Source organism: Sceloporus occidentalis, unplaced genomic scaffold, assembly GCF_023333645.1.
Source record: "Sceloporus occidentalis isolate IW3139 unplaced genomic scaffold, rSceOcc1.0.p SCAF_8, whole genome shotgun sequence".
NCBI lineage: Eukaryota > Metazoa > Chordata > Lepidosauria > Squamata > Phrynosomatidae > Sceloporus > Sceloporus occidentalis.
The window spans coordinates 16,540,944-16,560,455 of record NW_028316988.1 but is presented as its reverse complement, the minus strand read 5'-3'; the positions used below and the strand labels follow the sequence as shown (position 1 = coordinate 16,560,455).

Here is a 19,512-nt window from a genome sequence, read left to right as displayed (position 1 = left end):
CCACCAGAGAACATAGGCCAGATAGTGTTTGAGGTGGACCAGTGATTGTCATGAAAATGCTGAAAGTATATGCTGGTGATGATCAGGTGCCCTGAGTATGAATGTTACAATCCGCCAGCACAGTCTTTGTGAGGAAGACCAAGACCATATTCATCAACTCAAGGAGGGAGACAAGTTTGGCAGTGGGGAAGGTGCTACATATCTATAGGGGGGACAGACACATGATAGAACAGTGCAACTCCACTTTTTCACCCTTATCTTGTCTGCTGCTGCACCCAAAATTCTGGTGGGTGGCACAGGGCCAGATTGGCACACACCTCTTCTTTCAATCTGGGTTCAAGTAACACAAGCCAAGCTACTGGTTGTTCATCCATGGTCAGATCATGCATCAAAACAGCTCTTCCCAGTCAGTGATTTGGTGTATTAAGCAGCAGCACTTTTTAACTAATAGGGTCACACTGAAGCAGCAAGAAATCTATTGGCTTGATGGCAAGCCATAAAGAGAAACAGTCACAAGATGTCCCCTCTCTGTTCTACCTCCAGTACTATACTTCCCTTGCTGATGACAATAAGCAATTCAGATAGATACCTGTATAGTAAGGGGAAAGCAACAACCATTAAAGAGATCTGTATGTCTTATCTGAATTACTATAAGGTAGTGTTTCTATAAGGATGGATGAATATATAGATATAAAAGAGATGTCAGCCTCTCTATATCTTATGTTTAAGTCTTGTTTGATACTGATAGGTAAGCATTTTACTTCCTCTCACCCCGACCCTTTTTGGTGCTATTTGAGCTGTTGCCTTATTGTTAGAATATACTCAGCTCATATGAGTTGCTTGGAAGAGGAAAATAAACCTTTTGAACCATTTAGCAGGCCCAGATACTCAGGAAAAATGTGTTGAAAAGTGTATCTTCTTTTCTTAGACTTCTGTGTCTGATGAAGATCATTTTGTGTGATTTGATATGCTTAAGCCAGAGCATCAATGAAGCTACTGTCTCTATCTGTTCTTCTCACTCTCTCACCTATATACCACACAAACGCACACCTTCCTTAATCCCCAAGAGTTTGAGTCTGTGGATTTGGCCCGAACGCTTTGGCACAGTGGCAAAATCAGCTAGATTGCCAGAGACCAGTCCTCCTGGGTGGCATTGCTTTGCTTCAGAGCCTCTTTGTCCTACTTGTTTCCACTGTACATCCTACTGGACTGAATTGGAGGGTCTGTTTGTGTTTTTAAAGTTGCTTTTGTCAGAAGGAGCGTACCTATGGGACAAAACATGCAATCTGGCTCTGAACGATGACAAAATAAAACAACATTTCTTGACAAGCTTCTGTCATTCTCAGAAATGTTTAAACCCTTCTTTCCACGGGGGCCTGTCTAGACAGTTCTTGCATGAAAAATCAATGTTCTTATAATTGGTTTAGCCTGCAGTGTAAATGTAGCCATGCCGATGTGTAAGCGTTCATACCATTGTAGCTTGCTCAATAACCTTAATGAAGCAAACTCTAGCAATATTGATTTATATGTGTTTATCAGATGTTCATGCATGCTTAGGCATTATGCTGGAGGGCCTACCTTTTAAACCCAGTGCATTGGGGCATGCTGTCACAGTCTCCTCTTCTGCAGTACTCTGTTTGCTCTGCCAGCAAACCTGATGAGAATTTCCAAAACTTGTTGTAGTTATGCAATATGTATCTTTTGGCTCAGGCAGCTGAACAAACAGAATGTCCATGGGTTGTTATCTGCTTGAAAATAAAACAGGCAAATAGAGTTAAAAAAAGAAATGGATCCAGTGTTACATCCAATATGTGGACATAGAGAATGGAAGGTACCTTTAGTTTCCCCTTGTACTCTGTCATGCTAATGGGAGCTGCTAATTCTCTAATGCTAGTCCTGCATTTTCAAGAAACCATCCGCTCCAGTGTCATCCAGATTCTAGTCTTGCCTCAGTCAAGAAGTCATTCAATCTATTCAGGCGAGCTACTCTCTCAACCTCAGTCCGCCATTCTAAATATGAAGAAATAATAACCTAATGTAAGGTTGTTGTAAGGTTTATTGTCAATATATGGAAGGTTCTCTGACCACTAAAAGAAGTACTTCATAAATGCTACACATTTTTATTATGGGTCTTACAGTTCTGTGGGTGGGTAGTAGTGCTCTCAAAGTATGGTGACAAACTGCTTTATAATCTCAGCCAACACCCATTTTTCTATCTAGACACAAATTTAAATTTATGAAATCAGGATTAAAGAATGTGTTATCTAGTCTGTTACCTTAGACGCTCTCATTTTAAAAATCTGGTACTGGCTGCAGTTTACAGCTTGCAACTTACAATCTTCAGTCTACTTTCTTAATAGGCTGCAAAAATCTTTTTATTGAAATGGGCCTTTCTTGATCACTTGGTGTCAGGGAGCCTTTTGTGTTGTGCGTGCGCTGTATTTTTAACCTTACCGTTGTGTTTTTAAATGATTTAATACTTTTACCAATTTATGGTGTGATTTTTTTAATCAATCAGTAACACAATCAATGTGTGATTTTTAAAAATTACCTTTTTTATTGACGAAGCTGAACTAATCTTGTCTTTAGCATCTTGCAGCACCTTTGAGACTAACAGAAAGAAAGAGGTTGGCAGCTTGAGCTTTCGTTGACTTCAGTCTACTTCCTTAGATGCATCTGAATGTATCTAAAGCATCTGAGGAAGTAGACTGAAGTCTACGAAAGCTCATGTTGCCAACTTCTTTCTCTCGGTTAGCCTCAGAGGTGCTGCAAGATCTCTCTACATACTGATACTATATCTTTGAATTCTTGTCTTTAGTCCTTGTCAGCCACCTTGGATGCCATGCTGCAAGAAAGGGGGCATATAAATAAAATGCAATAAACTATTTCTTAATTAGTTTTACACACTTTGTCTCACAAAGTCCTCTTTGTAAGCTGTATTTCTAGGGATTGCTCGTCCCATGGTGATGAGTACGTCTGATCTCGCTGTAATAGTCAATACTGTAAGGATAAATCAAGGCTGTAGATAGAACTCCCTGTCATTTCTTCTTTGTTCTCCTTAAAAATCGCATAACTTTTTCCTGAAATCTCTTAATTCACTTAAAGTCTATGGCACTCTCCAAGCGCAGTGGCAGAGTAAGGTTGCATCTGAACCATCCACTTGCAAAAGTGTTTTTCTTTTTAAGGGTAGTGGGAGCCATGGATTTTGGCAATGAACAAGATAATATGCCAGAGAGTGACACATATGTTGGCTTTTGCCCTTTGAGGCCCTTAAGCATGAAGCATCTTTCATGACATCAGCCCATTGGTTTAAATTGAGTCATAATGAGCACCGGATTGAAATAATAAGCTTTCTGCATTGTTGTTGACTACATTTTCGGTGTTTGCTCAGAAGGTTCCATTTATACTTCTGAGTATGCATAAACAATCCCTTTTCTCTGTAATGGCCAATTGGCTGAAGTGTCCAAATTAACTCTGCAGTATCTTATTGCTGTGATACGCATGACAAAGAGGAATGCACCGATTTTCTAATTTCCTAATTCAGAAGTTCCTTTTGGAACATGAGAGGTGGTATAAATATGTCTCGAAACCAGACTAAACAAATCAGGGCATGCAAGCTGATATAGTAGCCATTATCCTGAAGGCAATTTCAATTCTAAACCATCATTGATGTGCCCACTTTGTGTTTTGCCATGTCGATGGGAACAAGTAGCTGGAGTGTCCATGTGAGACATGGAGAAGGGTTTCGTTTACAGGGCTTTTTGTATATTTTTGTCCTGCAGCTTAATAGAAACCATTTATTTGCAGGAAGAGATAATTGAATTTACAAAATGTGTCCGTTTCCTCCTTTTTTTCCCCTTCCCCTTCATTTTTTCTGCACGATCTGGGGCTACTTTCAAATTGTCTTAATTCTTTTTGAACAGTGAAATATGACCAACTGTGTGCAAAAAATAACCCCACAAAACGTTGCAGTAGCTTAAAAGCTAACAGATGTGTGGTTTGTGGACTCAGTAACACAGGTACAGGAAAGAAGAGTTTATAAACAGTGAAATCAAAGGTTTTGGAATGACCACAGCTGCACAAGAGAATGAGTTCCAACTAATCAGCAGAAGAGCATCCTTGGGGACCAAAAGGCTTTCCCACCATTTCTGAATGTGGCCCTTTTTATGTTCCTTTGCATAGAGACGGGTCTGTTTGTCCCAAGCAGACATTAGAAAGGGAATGCAAGCAAAGGTTCATTTGCGTAATACTAAAGAATCTGTGTGTGGGTTAGTCCCTGGTGGCTGATCTTCTGAAACAGAGCATATACAGGGGAAAATTTAACACCTCTTTTAGGGTTTAGCCCCTGTCGTTCAATACATGGTCGCTTGTCATTGCTTCTGAATAGATGTTTTAGATTAGATTACTATTCCTTATTGGAACCCAACAGCTTCTAGCTATTTCTTTTTGATGCAATCAAAATATCATCGAGGGGACATGTTACTGGGTAATTTGGAGCTTATGTTCCTGCTACTTCTGAATTTGTCATTGTTCTGCAAGTTATCTCAGCTGCTAGTTAAGAGTAATTGTTCAGAAATAGCTTATGGCGAGTGCTAATGCTTTGGTATTTTGCCACCAGGGATGCTTCTGCCATGTTTGTCTTCCCTAGTGGAGTCCATTGGGCCTTTCTGCATTGAAGCCTGCAAGTTTTCCTCTCTGTTTAAAGAGCAGTCCCACGATGAAACTATAGAATAGGCTGGGAAAAAGGTTAGACTGCCCTCTCTCTTGGGCTCATTTTGGATCCAGATCAGAGCCCTCTACAATGCTTTATACAGTTGGCCCTCCATATCCATGGATTTTTTATCCACTTATTCAAGCTTCCATGGATTGCAAATATTCCAAAACGATATAAATTTCACAAAGCAAACCTTGATTTTGCCATATAAGGTATAGAATTTTAATATCTATTTAATATATATAATATTTAATATAATATTTGATATATACATACATTTATATAAGGCATAGAATTTTAATATCCATTGTATTTAATGGGACTTGAGCATCCACGGATTTTGATATCCTGGAACCAAAATCCAGAGGATACCAAGAACCCACTGTACAAAATGTAAGTATATAGGAAACGCTAAGCCTGGACCTCCATCATTACTTGTACTTTCACCTACAGTTCTAAACTTTATAAGGGCAATTCTCAAGTGCCATTTTGAAATTATTTTTAAAAAATCATTTGAGAGCTAAATTTTAAGTAGCACACAGTCAGGGTGAGTTATTTGAATTAGATATTAGGGCAGGAATTTTTGCCCCATAGCAATGGCCAAAATCAATAGACTTTGCACATCCATTTGGGCAATAACGTGTGGCAAAAGTGAATAGCTTGAAGTTGGGTCTTGAAGGGGTTCTGCCTAACTTTCATGATCTGCATAATCTTCTTGTAGCACCTGCGCCTGGTGCCTTTCCCTTCTGGGTCTTCTTTTGCACAATGACCCTGTTCAGGATGGCTACAGTGGCCTTTGGAAATGTTTGTGGCGCTCCATTCCATCATTAGATTTTTCCATCTGAGGCTGACTGGAGCATGCAGTTTTGACAGACTCACAACTGACTGTTGGTCCCTGCCCAGCTGGAAAGCTCTCATCTGCTGCCAGGAATAAAATGAATGAATCTCTCTCTCTCTCTCTCTCTCTCTCTGTAGTGCCCATGAGATGACCAGCCCTTACAGGATTATAAATGTTAAACTGAATCCAAGGCTGAGCATTTGTGAAGATTAAGAGCAATCCTGAAGCAAACTTGTTTAAGCAGAGTTGGCTTTTGTGATGTCATATTGAGATCAGCTAATTAAACAGAGAGGATTTGCTTGTTTCTCCAGTAGCAAAATTCTACAGGAGTTGGAGTAGACATATTTTGTTAAGGCACCCCTTGGAAAATACTTGTTTTTAGCTGTTCAAAACGTTTCCCAAATCCATGCTGGATTTTTCTGTGCCATGGGGCTCAGCTCAGTCGTGGCTGAAAATGGAGAACGGGGACACAGTTGCTTTTCCCTGGGGTTTTAAAAAATTGCTTCCATGCTTTGGATTATAGATTTGCAGTGTGATAGGGTCAGCATGTTCCTTTTACAACAGAGGAGTTTGTATTTCTCTGTGAAATTCTATCCAGGGCCAGCCAAGTTGCAACCCTCCAAAAGACAGGAGTGCATGTGTATTCGTGGAAAGGGCTTTTGGAAATATAATTCTGCCTTCAACAACAGATCTCCTCAGAGGGCAGTGGCTCTCCTTTATTAAATGGATGTTAGATGGCTGTCTGCCAGTGATATTTTAGCTGTGGATTTAAACAGATTGGCTAGATGATCCTTGGGATCATCTCTTCCAAGTCTACAATTCTGATTCTAACCATACCCCACCCATGCTACTATCACTATAGTGCATTTTCATATTTCGTGGCAAGTAAGTCATGCTGCATATCGGAAACTTCTGTGTGATGTTCATTTATACAAATGTACAGTAAAACTTTAGACTTGTCTACAGGAAATAAACAAACACACAGAATCTGGATTTACAAGCCCATTGATGAAAGAAAAAGTGGTGATCTGCTGGAAATACAGTGCAGGACACACAAGACACGCACTGGGGGGTAACACAAGCAATGGCTCCAAAGTATGAGTATTTGTTTCCCCCATATTATGAGCAGCCACATTGAACCGACATGGCATGACGGTCTTGGGTTGTGTTAATAAATTTTTGAGTCAGCTTCAGGGAAGTTTCAAGACAGTTTGTTCAGTGACTGGAGAACTGAGGGCTCTGTTCCCATCTGATAACCATCTGCAAGTCAGTATCCACAACACTAAATATCACTTCACGGAAATGTTGTTTGCCTTTGCAAAGTGTCCTGTGCCTGTGTGAAAATGGCTTTATTCTCCAGCCTCACTGGTTTGGAAAGGTTAGAGAAAATCATCTGTCTGCCTTTTGCCAGCAAACCTTGCATAAATCAGATCAGCAGAACATTTTTATACTGGGAGATGGTATTCCATCTTTGCCATCATTTGTTGAGCTACATCATGTATGCTTCTTGTAAAATAAAGGTAGCCCCTATTTAACATTCATGAGTAGTAAATTTTCAGTGTTGCGTCAGTTACCTAAACTTATAGAAGTTACAGAACTTTTGGAGGCCATCTGAAGTTCTTTGGTTCTGTCACAGAAGCTTGAGATCTGGAGAGAGAGTTGTCTGGATATTATTTAAAACATTTCAGCTGTTCACATTTTCCAATCAAGTGTCTGTGATGAGGAAAGCCATCTGTAGCCTCGAACGGAGACTAAAAGATGTCCAACATGAGCATTGCAGCCAGCAGACGGATTGTTTTGGAACATACACTTCAGTCATTTTTTCCCAGCAAAGGTTTTTAACACAATACAGAGCAGAAATTGTGTAAGTTCCCAGCATCTGATAGCCCTTAAACAGAGAGGAGTGTTAAAAGAGTGCCCTCACTTTTCAAAAATACTTCTAGATTTCCAGCAGCTTTCCATGTGCCCCAGCGGCAAAGACTCCTTTGATGCAATGACGCTGTATTTCTGTTTGGGGTGTTTAAATATGATCATTGCCATTTTAAGAAACAACTTAGGTAAAGCCTACTCAGAGCTTGCAACTTTACTTTTTAAAGTAAATTATCTTTACGACTTACAGTTTTTATTTATTTAGACTTGTATTTATACCCCGCTCTTCATCCACAAAGACTCTCAAGAGCTTTTTAAACTAGCATTTCCATTGGTTTGTGTCTGGAGCAGCAGGAAACAAGCTTACTCCATCTTCCGTGTGACATCCCTCCTGATATCTAAAAATGATTATCATATCACCACTGAGTCTTCGCCAAGCTAAACATATCCAGCTCCTTAAATCATTCTTCATAAGGTAGGATTTCCAGACCTTTGTGCATCTCGGTTGCCCTCTTCTGGACATGTTCCAGCTTGTCAATATCCAACTTCTTGAACAGTGGTGCCGCTCTGAACATACAGACAAACACAACCACCAAAGCAGTTCAGTGTCTTAAAGAATCAGGAGTACAAAAGAACAGATGAGTGAATAACAAGCCATTTTTCAAGACTGCAAAGCATTCCCTGGTTTGTTATTTGTTAGATCTATCCAGTGTTTGACTTGAAGAGTGTTCAAGAATCCCTTCAGCGGTTGCCTCTTATTACTCATAGGTTTTACTGGGAATGGAGAAGCATAGGCTGAGCAGCTTGTGTTCTTTTCAAGGCAACAGGCAACGCTCCAGTCATACATAGATCCTTTTGTTTCTTGGATTTCATCAGACCTGTGAAACCACATCACTGTTGAGGCCCCGTAATACTTCCCGACATGAGACCTCGAGCATCCGTTACCCCACTGTGAATGCAGAAGAGTAACTTCCTCAAGTCAAAGGAATGACATTACTATAATGAGGTGGAAATTGGCCCAGTCGTCCTCAATACATCTGAGAAGTGAACACATTTTATTAAATCTTTGAGTGCAAGTTAAGTCAGAGTTAGGAGAAAGAAAGAAAAAAAGGTCATCTGTAAAGAGAAAACAAGACATACAGATATCTGTGCGTTTGTATTGCCTTTGGCCAGCTTGGGTACTACAAATGGTGACGTAATTTGGATGGAATTTCCTTCATTTTGGATTCAAAGGAAAGCCTCATTTTCCATGTAAACAATTAGACTGACATTTAGTTATGCAGTTTGTTTTAGCCGTCGCCATGGTCACTAGTAAATAGCTTTGTTCTGAATGTTTTAGTAGTCATCTCTTGGAGGCCAGAAGTGCCTAATTCTTTTTTTGCATACTTCATTTTGCTCTCCTTAGTTTGATGCCTTCTCTTATATATAAATAAAGATGATAATAATAATAATAATAAGAAGAAGAAGAAGAAGAAGAAGAAGTTATCATGGATATAGCGATCGAATATCCGCTGTAACCTGTCTTCACCCCTTTGAGGAATGGAGAGTACAGTAGTATGATACCTGCACTTTGCATTTCACTATGATTTTTGAACCATCCTTTTCATGGATGGCAAAAGCCCATTTGATTCCTTCTCTTTGCGTTGTAATTTGGGATTCTTTTTAACCTGCTCACAAATGGTTGCTGTTACCTAAAAAGCAAGAAAGGGAATAGTGTGGCTTCTGCCATTCCTAATCTTTCTCATCGGCTTCTGTGATCCTGAAATTTATTTGGGACCAGACAAAACCACAGCTTTTAAAAGCTGTATACAACAAAGCTAAGAAATACAACATATTGTGATATAGTTTGGTAGTTTTCCCAACAAGTTTACGCCTCAACAAGCAGTGAAGCACGTCCTTGTGTGTGTTAGACGAAATCAAAATATGAACTTGGATTAATTTCTTTAGGACGACATACAGAAAGTCATTCAGGGCAGAAGAACAGTCTGTGCTTGCTTATTCTTTGGGGCCATTTGTTCCCTGAAGAAAGTCCGTTTTCCTGTGGGAGCGAAACCATGAAGGACATTGACACTGGGAAGGAAAACACTTTCTGTAAACTAATTATGATTTATCTCTTTGGGGGAGTTTATCAGGAAGCAGCCTGGCTTTGCTATGCTGTCATCCGCTGTCTAAAAAATTAGTGTCTGTTCATTTGCAGTCAAGGATTTGAGAAGAGTCACACTTTTCCAATTTACACTGAAAGAAGAGTGGCAAAAAGAGAGTTGTTGCCTTCGTGTCATTTTCCCCAAAGCATCTTGTTGGCTACTGTGGGAAATAGGATGCAGGCCTTGACCTGATCTATGCTGGCTCTTTTTAAGTAAGTGATGATGGAAGGAAAGGAACTTATAGTAGCTGCGCTTTATCCCTTGTGAATACAAGAGTCTATTCACAAGAGACTCCAAGACCTCTGCAATTAGTTCATTTCTCCTGCCTTGCCCAGATCACAAGAGCTCCTTCTTTCTTGTCTGTTTGTTCCTTAAAAGGTTCTTTTTGCCAAGATTTTTGCCAAAAATTCCTCTTGATCTTTCCCCTTTCTTTTCTTACTTTTGATCAGTCCAGGAGGAAAGGGTAAAAAGAAGACACTACCAGGTCAGTTTAGCCCTGGGAAGAAAAGGGTTTCTTTGAATTATTGCCACAAATTATCACCAGATTAAAGATGGCCATGGCTGGACAGACATAGCTGGATAGGGACAACAAATACCCATTTTAGGGCCACTTGCTGAATTCATATACTCCACTAAAGTGAATGGAGAAGGCATGTCATCAGGACCATCAGACAGACTGTAGCAAAAATAATTTCCCCTCAATAGAATCAAATAGGACTGAGTAGCCTCCTTGGACAAGTCACGGTCTCTCGGCTTCAGGTGAAGCCAATGGCAAACCTCCTTGACAAATCTTGCCAAGAAAGCCCCAAGATAGGGTACCTTAGGGTTACCGTAAGCCAGAAACGACTTGACGGTATGTAACAAGAACAGTAAGCCTTCTAAAAAAAAGAAGAAGAAGAAGTCTGCAAAAGTTTTAGAAGTGAAGGAGGGAGAATTCAAAATGGTAAATCTCTGTCACCAAAATCTAAATCTAATTTAAAAGGAAAGGCAGGCTAAATCATTTGAAGCAGCATTACAGAACCTGAAGACATGGGTAAAAAGTAGCACATCATGTTGAAGGACAGGAAAGAACCGGAATGTAGAAGATCCATCCATTCCCATCCAGGAGAAGGACATCAAGGCACTGTGTCATGGGTTCTTTCCTAAACTGTTATTGGCGTTATTACCCCAATAATTAGAACTATGGCTGCACATTAGTCTTACTATTATTGGTTGTTGGTTAAGGCAAGATGTAACAAGGAACATGCATAGTTGGCTGGTCAAATGAACGGTGTACTTTGCTAAGAGAAGTGAGAATAGCAGAGAAGTGTTAGTGCTTTGTTTTCAACCAGGTGGTTGGCCAGTGTGCATCTCTTCCATTTGCAGTGCTATCGACTTCTTTAAGGAAGCAGACAAACAGGAGATTTTCAGTGGAAAACTGGTAAGGGGAAGAAGGCTCTTTATAAGCCCACTGCATCGTGATTCTCATCCTGATTGGAAACCCCATGCCTGCTTTTGCCTAAAGAAAAGAAATATGGCTAGTTCATTCAAGATATAGCCATGGTAGTCTGTAGTATCAATATGTAGAGAGATCTTGTAGCACCTTTGAGACTAACTAAAGAAAAATTGGCAGCATGAGCTTTTTTAGATTTAAGTTTACTTCTAAATGCATCTTAGGAAGTAGACTAGACTGAAGTCTACACAAGCTCATGCTGCCAACTTCTTTCCTTAGTTAGTCACAAAGGTGCTACAAGCTCTCTCTACATACTGATAGTTCAGAACATGTTTGCTAAAAGCGCCTGGAAGGTAATGGGTAGTTAGATAGAGCTGCCAGCCTGCAACAGTCCAAAAGGTATCTTCTAGGCATCTTCTGTTGTTTCACTGGTGTTTTGTTTTCCTTCTCTTTCATATTCTGGCCTAGTTAGGTATTCAGTTTTGCAAGTGACTAAATGCATTCTTAATTTGTGTGTGTTTGTTTGGTCTCTGCAAGGCAGCAAATGTAACTTATGGACATTCCCCATGGTGCAGTTAACAAAATGCATTGAGGAATGCTATTTATTTACAAAGCCTTAACTCTTTTCCCCATATAGCTTTCTTCTGTGTAACTTGGGTTTTCTGTTTTTCCTCTGTATGTGTTTGGTGCAGAGTTGTTAACCAAGCCACAGCTATGAACTACCCAGTCCAAACTACGAGTTTGCACTCCCCTTACCAGCGTGAGATCTGTTCGCTCCTGTTGTGTTTTATTAGAATAAAATTAGTGAACGAAATCTTTTACTCTGGGGGCTTCATTTTCTAATAAACTATTGCATAAGTTCCCGTTCGTTTTATAGCCCTTGAATGATTATTCATGGAAAAATTATGCAAAGGGAGAAGAAGAAGAAAAAAAACCCAGTGAGATCCTTTGGGATATTAAAGCGCCATGGTCAACTTTTCCAAATGTTCTTGCCACAGCTTTCCAAACAGCCTTCGTCAGCTTCTTCTGGGCTTCTCTCAAGCTCCCCAATATAAATAGCTCGTAAGAAGGTTTTAATACCTTTTATACGTTATTTTCATCTATACGTCGGCGTTGTCTTGACAGTCGTGCGGCAGGATAATGAAAACCAAGCTTGCCTCTTACGATGCCAAGCGATTGGAAAGTTCTGCTAGGTGCCATCTGTTCCTCTGGGAGTTGTAAGAATGTTAATAGTAATGGTATGCATTAGAAATGGACAGAAACAAGAGGGATATTTGGTAGCAGATGATATTGTTTAATTTAGAGGGAGCAAGAAAGCCATCATTACGTGATCTCAAATGTACTTATTTGTTTGTTTAAAGCCTTTTCCCAGCTCTTTGGACACAAAGGCTTCTAGAGTGAGCTTACATGTGAACAATAAAGATGGGGAAATCTTTGCCCACAGAGTTTAAGTCTCAAAGACATGAGATAAAAAGGGGGGGAAGGGGGCTGGGAAGAGGTGAAAAGCAAACTCACATACACATCGGTTACTGAAGCAAAACAGCAGTTCGTTTACTGACCGTCTAGAATGAAAAACGTTGTAAGAAAGGAGCCTGTTGAAGCTGAATTTTCATTGGAAGAGATGGAACACAATCAGAGGCCGAAATGTTGTTAGAGGCTAGCTATTTCCTCTGCTCTAGAGAGAAGATAGAGAAATGAGTGTGAAAGCAGAGATTACACAATGCGCTACATAAATATTATTCCGTTAGAAATAAAATTTTGTTTCTCAACTGAGAAGTGTCCCACGACGGTTGTGCAACATGCTTTGTTCAACCTAGAACAGGGTTGAGTTCTCCAAAGGACCGCAAAAAATAAAATAAATAAGCATTTTGATTTACAAGAGCAATCAAAATGCTTCAGTGGGATGATGAGTAAAGCAACAAACGATATTGTTTAACTCCTTATATAGTACAAAGGGTTTGGCGATGCTACTGTTTATGGTGGGTCAACTTGGGAGTTTCCATTGCCTTAGCCAACAGTGGATCTGTCCTGAAAACATCAGGGAGTTGATTCAGGTGGCATGGAAGATCTGTGTCTGTATTTCATGCTGGATTGTGTGAGCTAACATCCCAGGGAGGAAAACATGAAAGACAGGAAAAGAAAGAGGCAAATATTATTCTTGACCATGAATTGTGATTATGGACTCAGCTTGTCTGTATTGATCCCTGTATCGATCCCTTAGCTTTTCCACCCATTGCCATCAAATCAGAGTTTTAAAAAGTGGCATACTGAATGCCGCACCAACACATTTTGCCTCCAAAAGCTAGATTGCATATCTGGGATCAGGAAAAGTGGCGTATTGACTTGGCAGAGGTAGCTAAAAGCTACTAGTTACCAAAGCCATTCATGTTCCCAAGACACCATTCTGGAAATGGCATTGCTTTCAGTGATTCACTTTTAGCTATTAGCATTGAAAGGCTGGGCAGTAGTACTCCGTAGCCTTAGGATAAAGACTTCTCCTGTAACTGAGGTTATTGTTTCTTTACAGTGTTGGGACTTTTCCTCCTGGGTGTATGTATGTGCGCTTTGGCTTGTTTTTATTTTGTGGGTTCTGCATCGCTCAAAACTTTTAATGTATTTTCTGTTTATCTCTGTAGTGATGGCACAAACATCGCAAGAGGTTGTTGACCAAGTTAGCATCTTTGCCATTTCAGAATATGCACTATATGTAGGCCTAAACTGGTAGAGTTACATCACAGTAGGTGCAGGAGATCTCTTTCATCCTTCCCTGTCTAGTTATGCGCAGGGCATTCTGTAGACAACTGTTTACTGCAGTTGCCTGAAACACTTGTTGGAACAGCAGGGCAGGCATGCAACAAGACGGTTCAGTTACATCTATTTGTGTGAGAGCAAAAAATAGAGAATAACTTCCTTTTTGTCTTGTTTAGCCCTGAGTATGTTGTATAAGACATCCTAAAAGTTGGTTTTAGACTGAGATTATTCCAGTTGTGCTCAGGTGCATGTATCTCCAAAGTAGAGACAGTCACCTGTAATGTTTGAAAGATTTGGAATTTCCTGCACAGAAAGCACTTTTATATAGTAGAGCATCAAACCTCATGTTTAAACTTGGTGTGCGTGTTGATTTCACACATGCTGGCTTCCTTGCATATACCGCTTTTTTCAAAGCCACAACCAGCCAGGTCTTCTTAGCATGCAGGAACCTTGTGGCAATTGATCATGATCCATGATCACCAGATTTCAGCCTTTTTCCCTATATGCAAGTGCTTTCTGCAGGATACAGGTAGTGTTCGAAGCAGCCCTTTTTCCCCACAAGATGAATAGCCATGTAACAAATTGTCAGGGAGATGGAAGAACCAAAAATGTGGGAGTTCTCTTTCTGTTCCTTGGGCAATGTTGCCCCTTTCTCAGAGCCTAGGAACTATTGCCTCAACCAAGACAATCTTGTTTCCATCTGGTAGCAATTCTCAGCCACCTATGGCTAATCTTGTTTCTGTCTCTCTATCTGCCTCTGTCTCTCTCATGCACACATACACAGAACAGGTCTCATTGTGTCTGAGGATACCACTGAAGAACTTGCTTATGCCGTTCCATCTCTATTGCTCAGTGTGAGTACTGTCTAAAATGCATAGCCTACTGGCACCAAAGGCTTCTCCCAAGTTCCAGAGTTGACATCTGTCTGGCTCCAATTTACAGAAAACATCCTTACACTTCCCTTAGATACGCATGCTACATGTCAATACTAACAAACTGTTTACAGGCAAGTAGGGTTGCCGACCCAAATTCAAAGCACATGGTTCCACATTGACGTTTACTCCCAAAGCATTGTTCTGGCTTTGCATATTAAGCCTTTGGCAAATCTCTTGTCGTAGAGTAGCCAAGATTTGTGTGTGTGTGTGTTTGTCATCAAAATGATGCGCAAGGATAGTATTTTGAGACCGTTATGTTGGTTTAATTGGATAGATTCTTATTAGGAATGGATGGAGTAGCACCTGCCATTTGAGATCAATGACTCTCCTCCTTAAGCTGAAGTTGCTCTTGTTCTTCCTCCGTGTAATATCCGTCTGTCTCTACAGGGCTCACCAGCTCCTCTAAGGAGCAAAGTAACTGACCCCCGGCAATGTCTTTCCTCGGGTTTAGTTTACCATTAATTGGTGTCTATTTTATAGGTCCCTCAGAGGTGTCAGCAGCTGTGAGGTTCAACAGGAGACCAACCTGTCCTGATGCCTCGGTGGCAGCCAGCCTGCCAACTCCTCCTGTCCCACGACACAGGAAGAGTCACAGCCTGGGAAACAAGTGGGTGTTCCAATCTGCCTCAGATCTTACCATTTATTCAAGCTTCAGTACATTGTAGCCTAGCTGCTGAAAACCCATTAAAACCACCAGCATCCTTTGCAGGGCTCCCTTTCCCTTTTCTAGCCTCACAGTGCCTCCCTTTCCTAGTATAACTGCTGTCTCAGAACCTCCTTGTCTAATCTTACAAAGTCTTTCATTTAGGGCCACTTACTTCCATCCTCTGCAGATGCTGGGCATCTATCAGAGAGGGAAATTGTATTTTGCTTAGTGCCCATTTAAAGGCCAGAGCATAGTTCTGCCTGTGCTTATGCTTGCCAAAATATCCTGAGCAGACAGTATTGGGGAAATTTCAACACAGCGGTGGCCATCAACGCAGAGGTAGCCGTCAACACAGCAGTAGCCATCAACTTTTCAGATAGGAGTTCCTGCATTCTAGTGTCAGAAGTGTAAGATAGACAACATACAAATAGATTTTACTTTGCCCCTCATCTTAGTGAATTCAGAATGATTGAGTCTCATGGCTTGCAATAGTCTATCCCAACTTTTGTAGACACATCAGAGATGTTCTCCAGAGTCCCCATCCATATTGAGCCATCAGCAGCTTCATTATACTGGCTGCTTGAACCCAGTTCTTGCCTAGATAGATCATCAGGCAACCTAGGTATGAAAGAAAGAGCCAACGAAAGTATTCGCTTTAGCAACCGTCCGCTTGAAGACAGGCTTACTCTTACGAACGTCATATAGTCAGGTGATGTCCATGTGGGGGGGGAAGAGAGAGTGAATGGATGTTGTCAGATTGCATAAGAACCTTTTGCCTTTTTTGTTTCTTTCCCAATTTTCCAGTATGATGTGTCAGTTCAGTGTAGTTGAAAGTAAAAGCGCAACGTTCCCAACAGAGAAACCGCGCCATCTGCTGGATGACAGTGTGCTAGAGTCCCACAGTCCTGTCAGAAACCACACATTAAACTCTGTTTTCACCAATGGTATTTCCATAGGTAAGTATTTTAACGGGTTGGCCGTAAGAGTCTTTGCTGGGTTCTCTGCTTGTCTGTCTCTTCCGCTTTGAAGCTCAAGGAGGCACCTAGAAAGGCACAATTCAGAAAAGGTCACATAGTTTCAGGACAAAGGCGGCCCCATCAATAACTGTAGAAGTAACTTAAGATTTGCTTTCCGCTTGCCTAAAAACCTTACGCAGTGTCTGTGTTCTCTGTGGCTTGTTTCTGTCAAACTCACAGCTAGATAACCTTTTACTAAAATAACTGTTTGGTCTTGCTATAATATGGTAGCTGTGGCATGGAGAGTATTCAGCATCTGTATTGGTCTTCTGTGAATTTTGTCAGGACTTTCATAACATGGGGGAAAGCCCATAAAAATACAACTGGGTTTTTACTTTTCACGGAGGGAGAAACACGAAGTAGAAGTCAGGAGAGCACATGGTAGAAATGATATCCTACGGAAGATGTTCTTCAAAATGTAAAGCTGAAATGTGTTATGGCAAACAATACTTTTAGGAAACGAACAGCTGTTCTGGGAGATCTTTGGTAGCTAATTCCATGCCAGAGGAAAGTGTGACTTCCATTCCAGACAACTTGTTGCAGCCAAAAGAAAAAGTCTCTGATTTTTGATACTCTATGGCATGAACCTCCATTTGCAAGTAACGGTCTTATCACCTGCATGATGCACTGCAATTGTCACATAATAACCTGAATACAGAAAAGTGCCATCATTATATATTGGTCACTGCCACATGGAGCAATTCCCGACAGTGAAAACCAAGATGGAGAATGACTTAGTTTTCTGGGACTTAGGTATCGGCTGTCACTGGTGCTGGCAGCTGAACACTTGGTCAAATACCAAAATACTACCAAGTTTGAGGGGAAAGAAACTCATTTCATATTTGCAACTTTAAATGTCCTTCCAGTCTCCTTTAGTTCCTTTTAATGATTCTGAAAAGTCAGGATCCGATAGCGCAAGGACATTAAATAGAAAGAGGGTGCCAGGCTGATGTGTCCTGGTACGAAATGGTCTGTTGTTTAACACCTGTCTGGTGTTCTCGATTAAAGTCAAATAAGTCACCCCTTTGTTGTCTGTTTTTTGTCTTTGAATGGCGTGATTCTGTTTTACACACAGCAGTGTAATGCTGGTCAGTTTTATTCTCCATACAGCAGAGAGGAAGAAGAAAACAACACTTAGAAAACTGGCCAAGGCAAAATGCCGTTCGGGAAGAAACACAAAAGCAATTTCTAATGCAATTTCTAATACTAATACTCTAATAGCTTGGCCTCTTAAATCTGGTTTCTGTTGTGTGCTGTTGGAAGTTTTCTAAATGATTCACCTTTAGTTATCTTAACCTGAGTCTTTTTGTTTTGCAGGAAGCAGTGAAAGCTCCGAATTCAGTGAGGAGCCTTCCTCTGGGCTTGAAAGGTGAGCGTCCTCTTTGCCAATAAATTGATGGTATAAAAAGAAACATAAGCTGCATTTCACAGACATTTATTTGTTGTCATTGAAGACAAACATTACATTCCTAAAAGCTCTCTTATCTCCATTGTAAGTCTTCAGAATACATTATTTAGAATGAAAAGAGAATTCCAGTCAGTAAGACAGCAGCAACTAAACAAAGATCCTCGTTCATTTTAAACATCTAATTCTTAGTCCACTGTTTTTGGTCACGCTTACTCATTTTTTGTCCACGGGTTTTGAGCACAAGTTCCCCAGCAGTGAAACCGTCCCTGAAGATCTCTCTTGAGGGTTGAGAGCCTCAGATTCAATGTGTGTCCCCCACAGTTATCTTGCATGCTTTGCTTTTGTTGGATGTTACCACACTGTCTGCACTATAAGAAAAGCACTCACATGTAAATTTATGAACAGGGGTCGGCTGTATGCCACGCTGGGGCCCAACTGGCGGGTACCAATTCGGAATTCTCCCAGGAGTCGGAGCTGTGTTTACAGGTACATTAGCTGGCGGTGGCGGGTCTGTCCCTCCCTAGGCCATGCTGTGAATCATACTTTCAACCTTGGTTGTTTCTTTTCCTCTTTCTAATTACAAAAGCTTATTTCCAGTAGCATTGTCATTTCTTTTCTTCCATCTGCAAACTTTTCTTTCACACTTAGCAGGAGCTTCCGGGAGTAGGCAGACTGTTGGAATATTCATTTTTTAATATGTTTTTCACATCCCCACCACAGAAGCATGCTTGGCCATGTTTACATGCCATGTTGCATGTAAGCATGCGACACACAAGTGCTGGCTATACTTCTTGTCATACCTGAGAAATGTAATGAAGGGCATGCAACCCACTTCTCTTTGAACTATGAAGTATAACTAAGTTGTTCTTTACAAACAAGGGAAGGTCAGGTTCTCTTATGTCCCAAAAGCAGTATTATTTTCTACTCAGGTCGATTTACAGCAGTTATCTTACTCTGTGATTAACTGGGCTGCATCTCAAACTATTTTTTTTTTCCTTTTCTGACCTCCCCAGCCCTTAATTTGCTGCCCTAATTCCCAGAGATCACAACAGTTACTTTAATAACAATACTGTATTTTTAAGCAATGCATTTTTTAAAGCTAGAGCATACAATCTAAACCTGACAGTTATCAAGGTGTGCGCAACAATTGCACAATGAGAAGTAGTGAAAAGATTCCCTTTTTCAGGCCGATGAAGCAACTTGGTGCTAGTAATCTTATCTGTTGTTCCCAAATTGGACTGAAATGTCTGTGAAGAACAGAAATGCGTAAAGTAGAAAGCAAATAGTAAGTGGATGTGAGTTATCTTGTAGTCTCTGTGACCGGTTTCTTTGGCATTAGCCAGAAGAAAAGGTTAGTTCTTCGCAGCTCATCTTCTCGCAACTTCTTCTGTCCCTCTTCATAATAACCAAATTTAGGCTTGCTTTGTGATGGACACATTTGGGAAGAGCTATGGCAAAAAATGGTGTGAGCACAAGTGTGAGCCTGCAGATGAAAAATAATATGCTTCTCAACGATCTTGCTCTCCAGCACATCTTCCATTTCAATCCTTATTTTATCTGCCTTTATTTCATTCCGTCTTTGTGCCTTTAAAAATAAATAAATATCCCTTCAAAAGTTTTTGTTTATTTTCCACATTGCCTAGGAGACTCTTTCCTTGGGTGACAGTATCATTTGTGTGGATTTGTTTGCAAAGGTTTTTTCAGGCATGCTGATGTATATAATTCTCAGTGTCCCTTCAACCTCAGAACCATACTTCAG

General features: G+C 40.6%; 1 protein-coding gene and 1 long non-coding RNA gene across 3 annotated transcripts in view; one reads left to right on the top strand and one right to left on the bottom strand.

The window, feature by feature from the left end:
* LOC149308056 (ras-specific guanine nucleotide-releasing factor RalGPS1) overlaps positions 1–19,512 on the top strand; it is a 140,817-nt gene that overhangs the window by 113,024 nt on the left and 8,281 nt on the right. The window contains exons 13-16 of one of the 2 annotated variants that reach the window (XM_089534988.1): positions 15,164–15,290; positions 16,134–16,285; positions 17,663–17,714; positions 18,159–18,239. In XM_089534988.1, the coding sequence (XP_089391114.1) occupies positions 15,164–15,290; positions 16,134–16,285; positions 17,663–17,714; positions 18,159–18,239 (412 nt within the window). The remainder of the gene's footprint in view (positions 1–15,163; positions 15,291–16,133; positions 16,286–17,662; positions 17,715–18,158; positions 18,240–19,512) is intronic. The other variant, XM_089534989.1, reaches the window with a different exon arrangement.
* Positions 1,878–12,690, bottom strand: LOC149308057 (uncharacterized). Its single transcript, XR_016282114.1, has 3 exons — positions 12,557–12,690; positions 12,078–12,205; positions 1,878–2,010 (listed from the first exon to the last, which is right to left on the bottom strand). It is a non-coding gene; the product is annotated as an uncharacterized LOC149308057 (long non-coding RNA).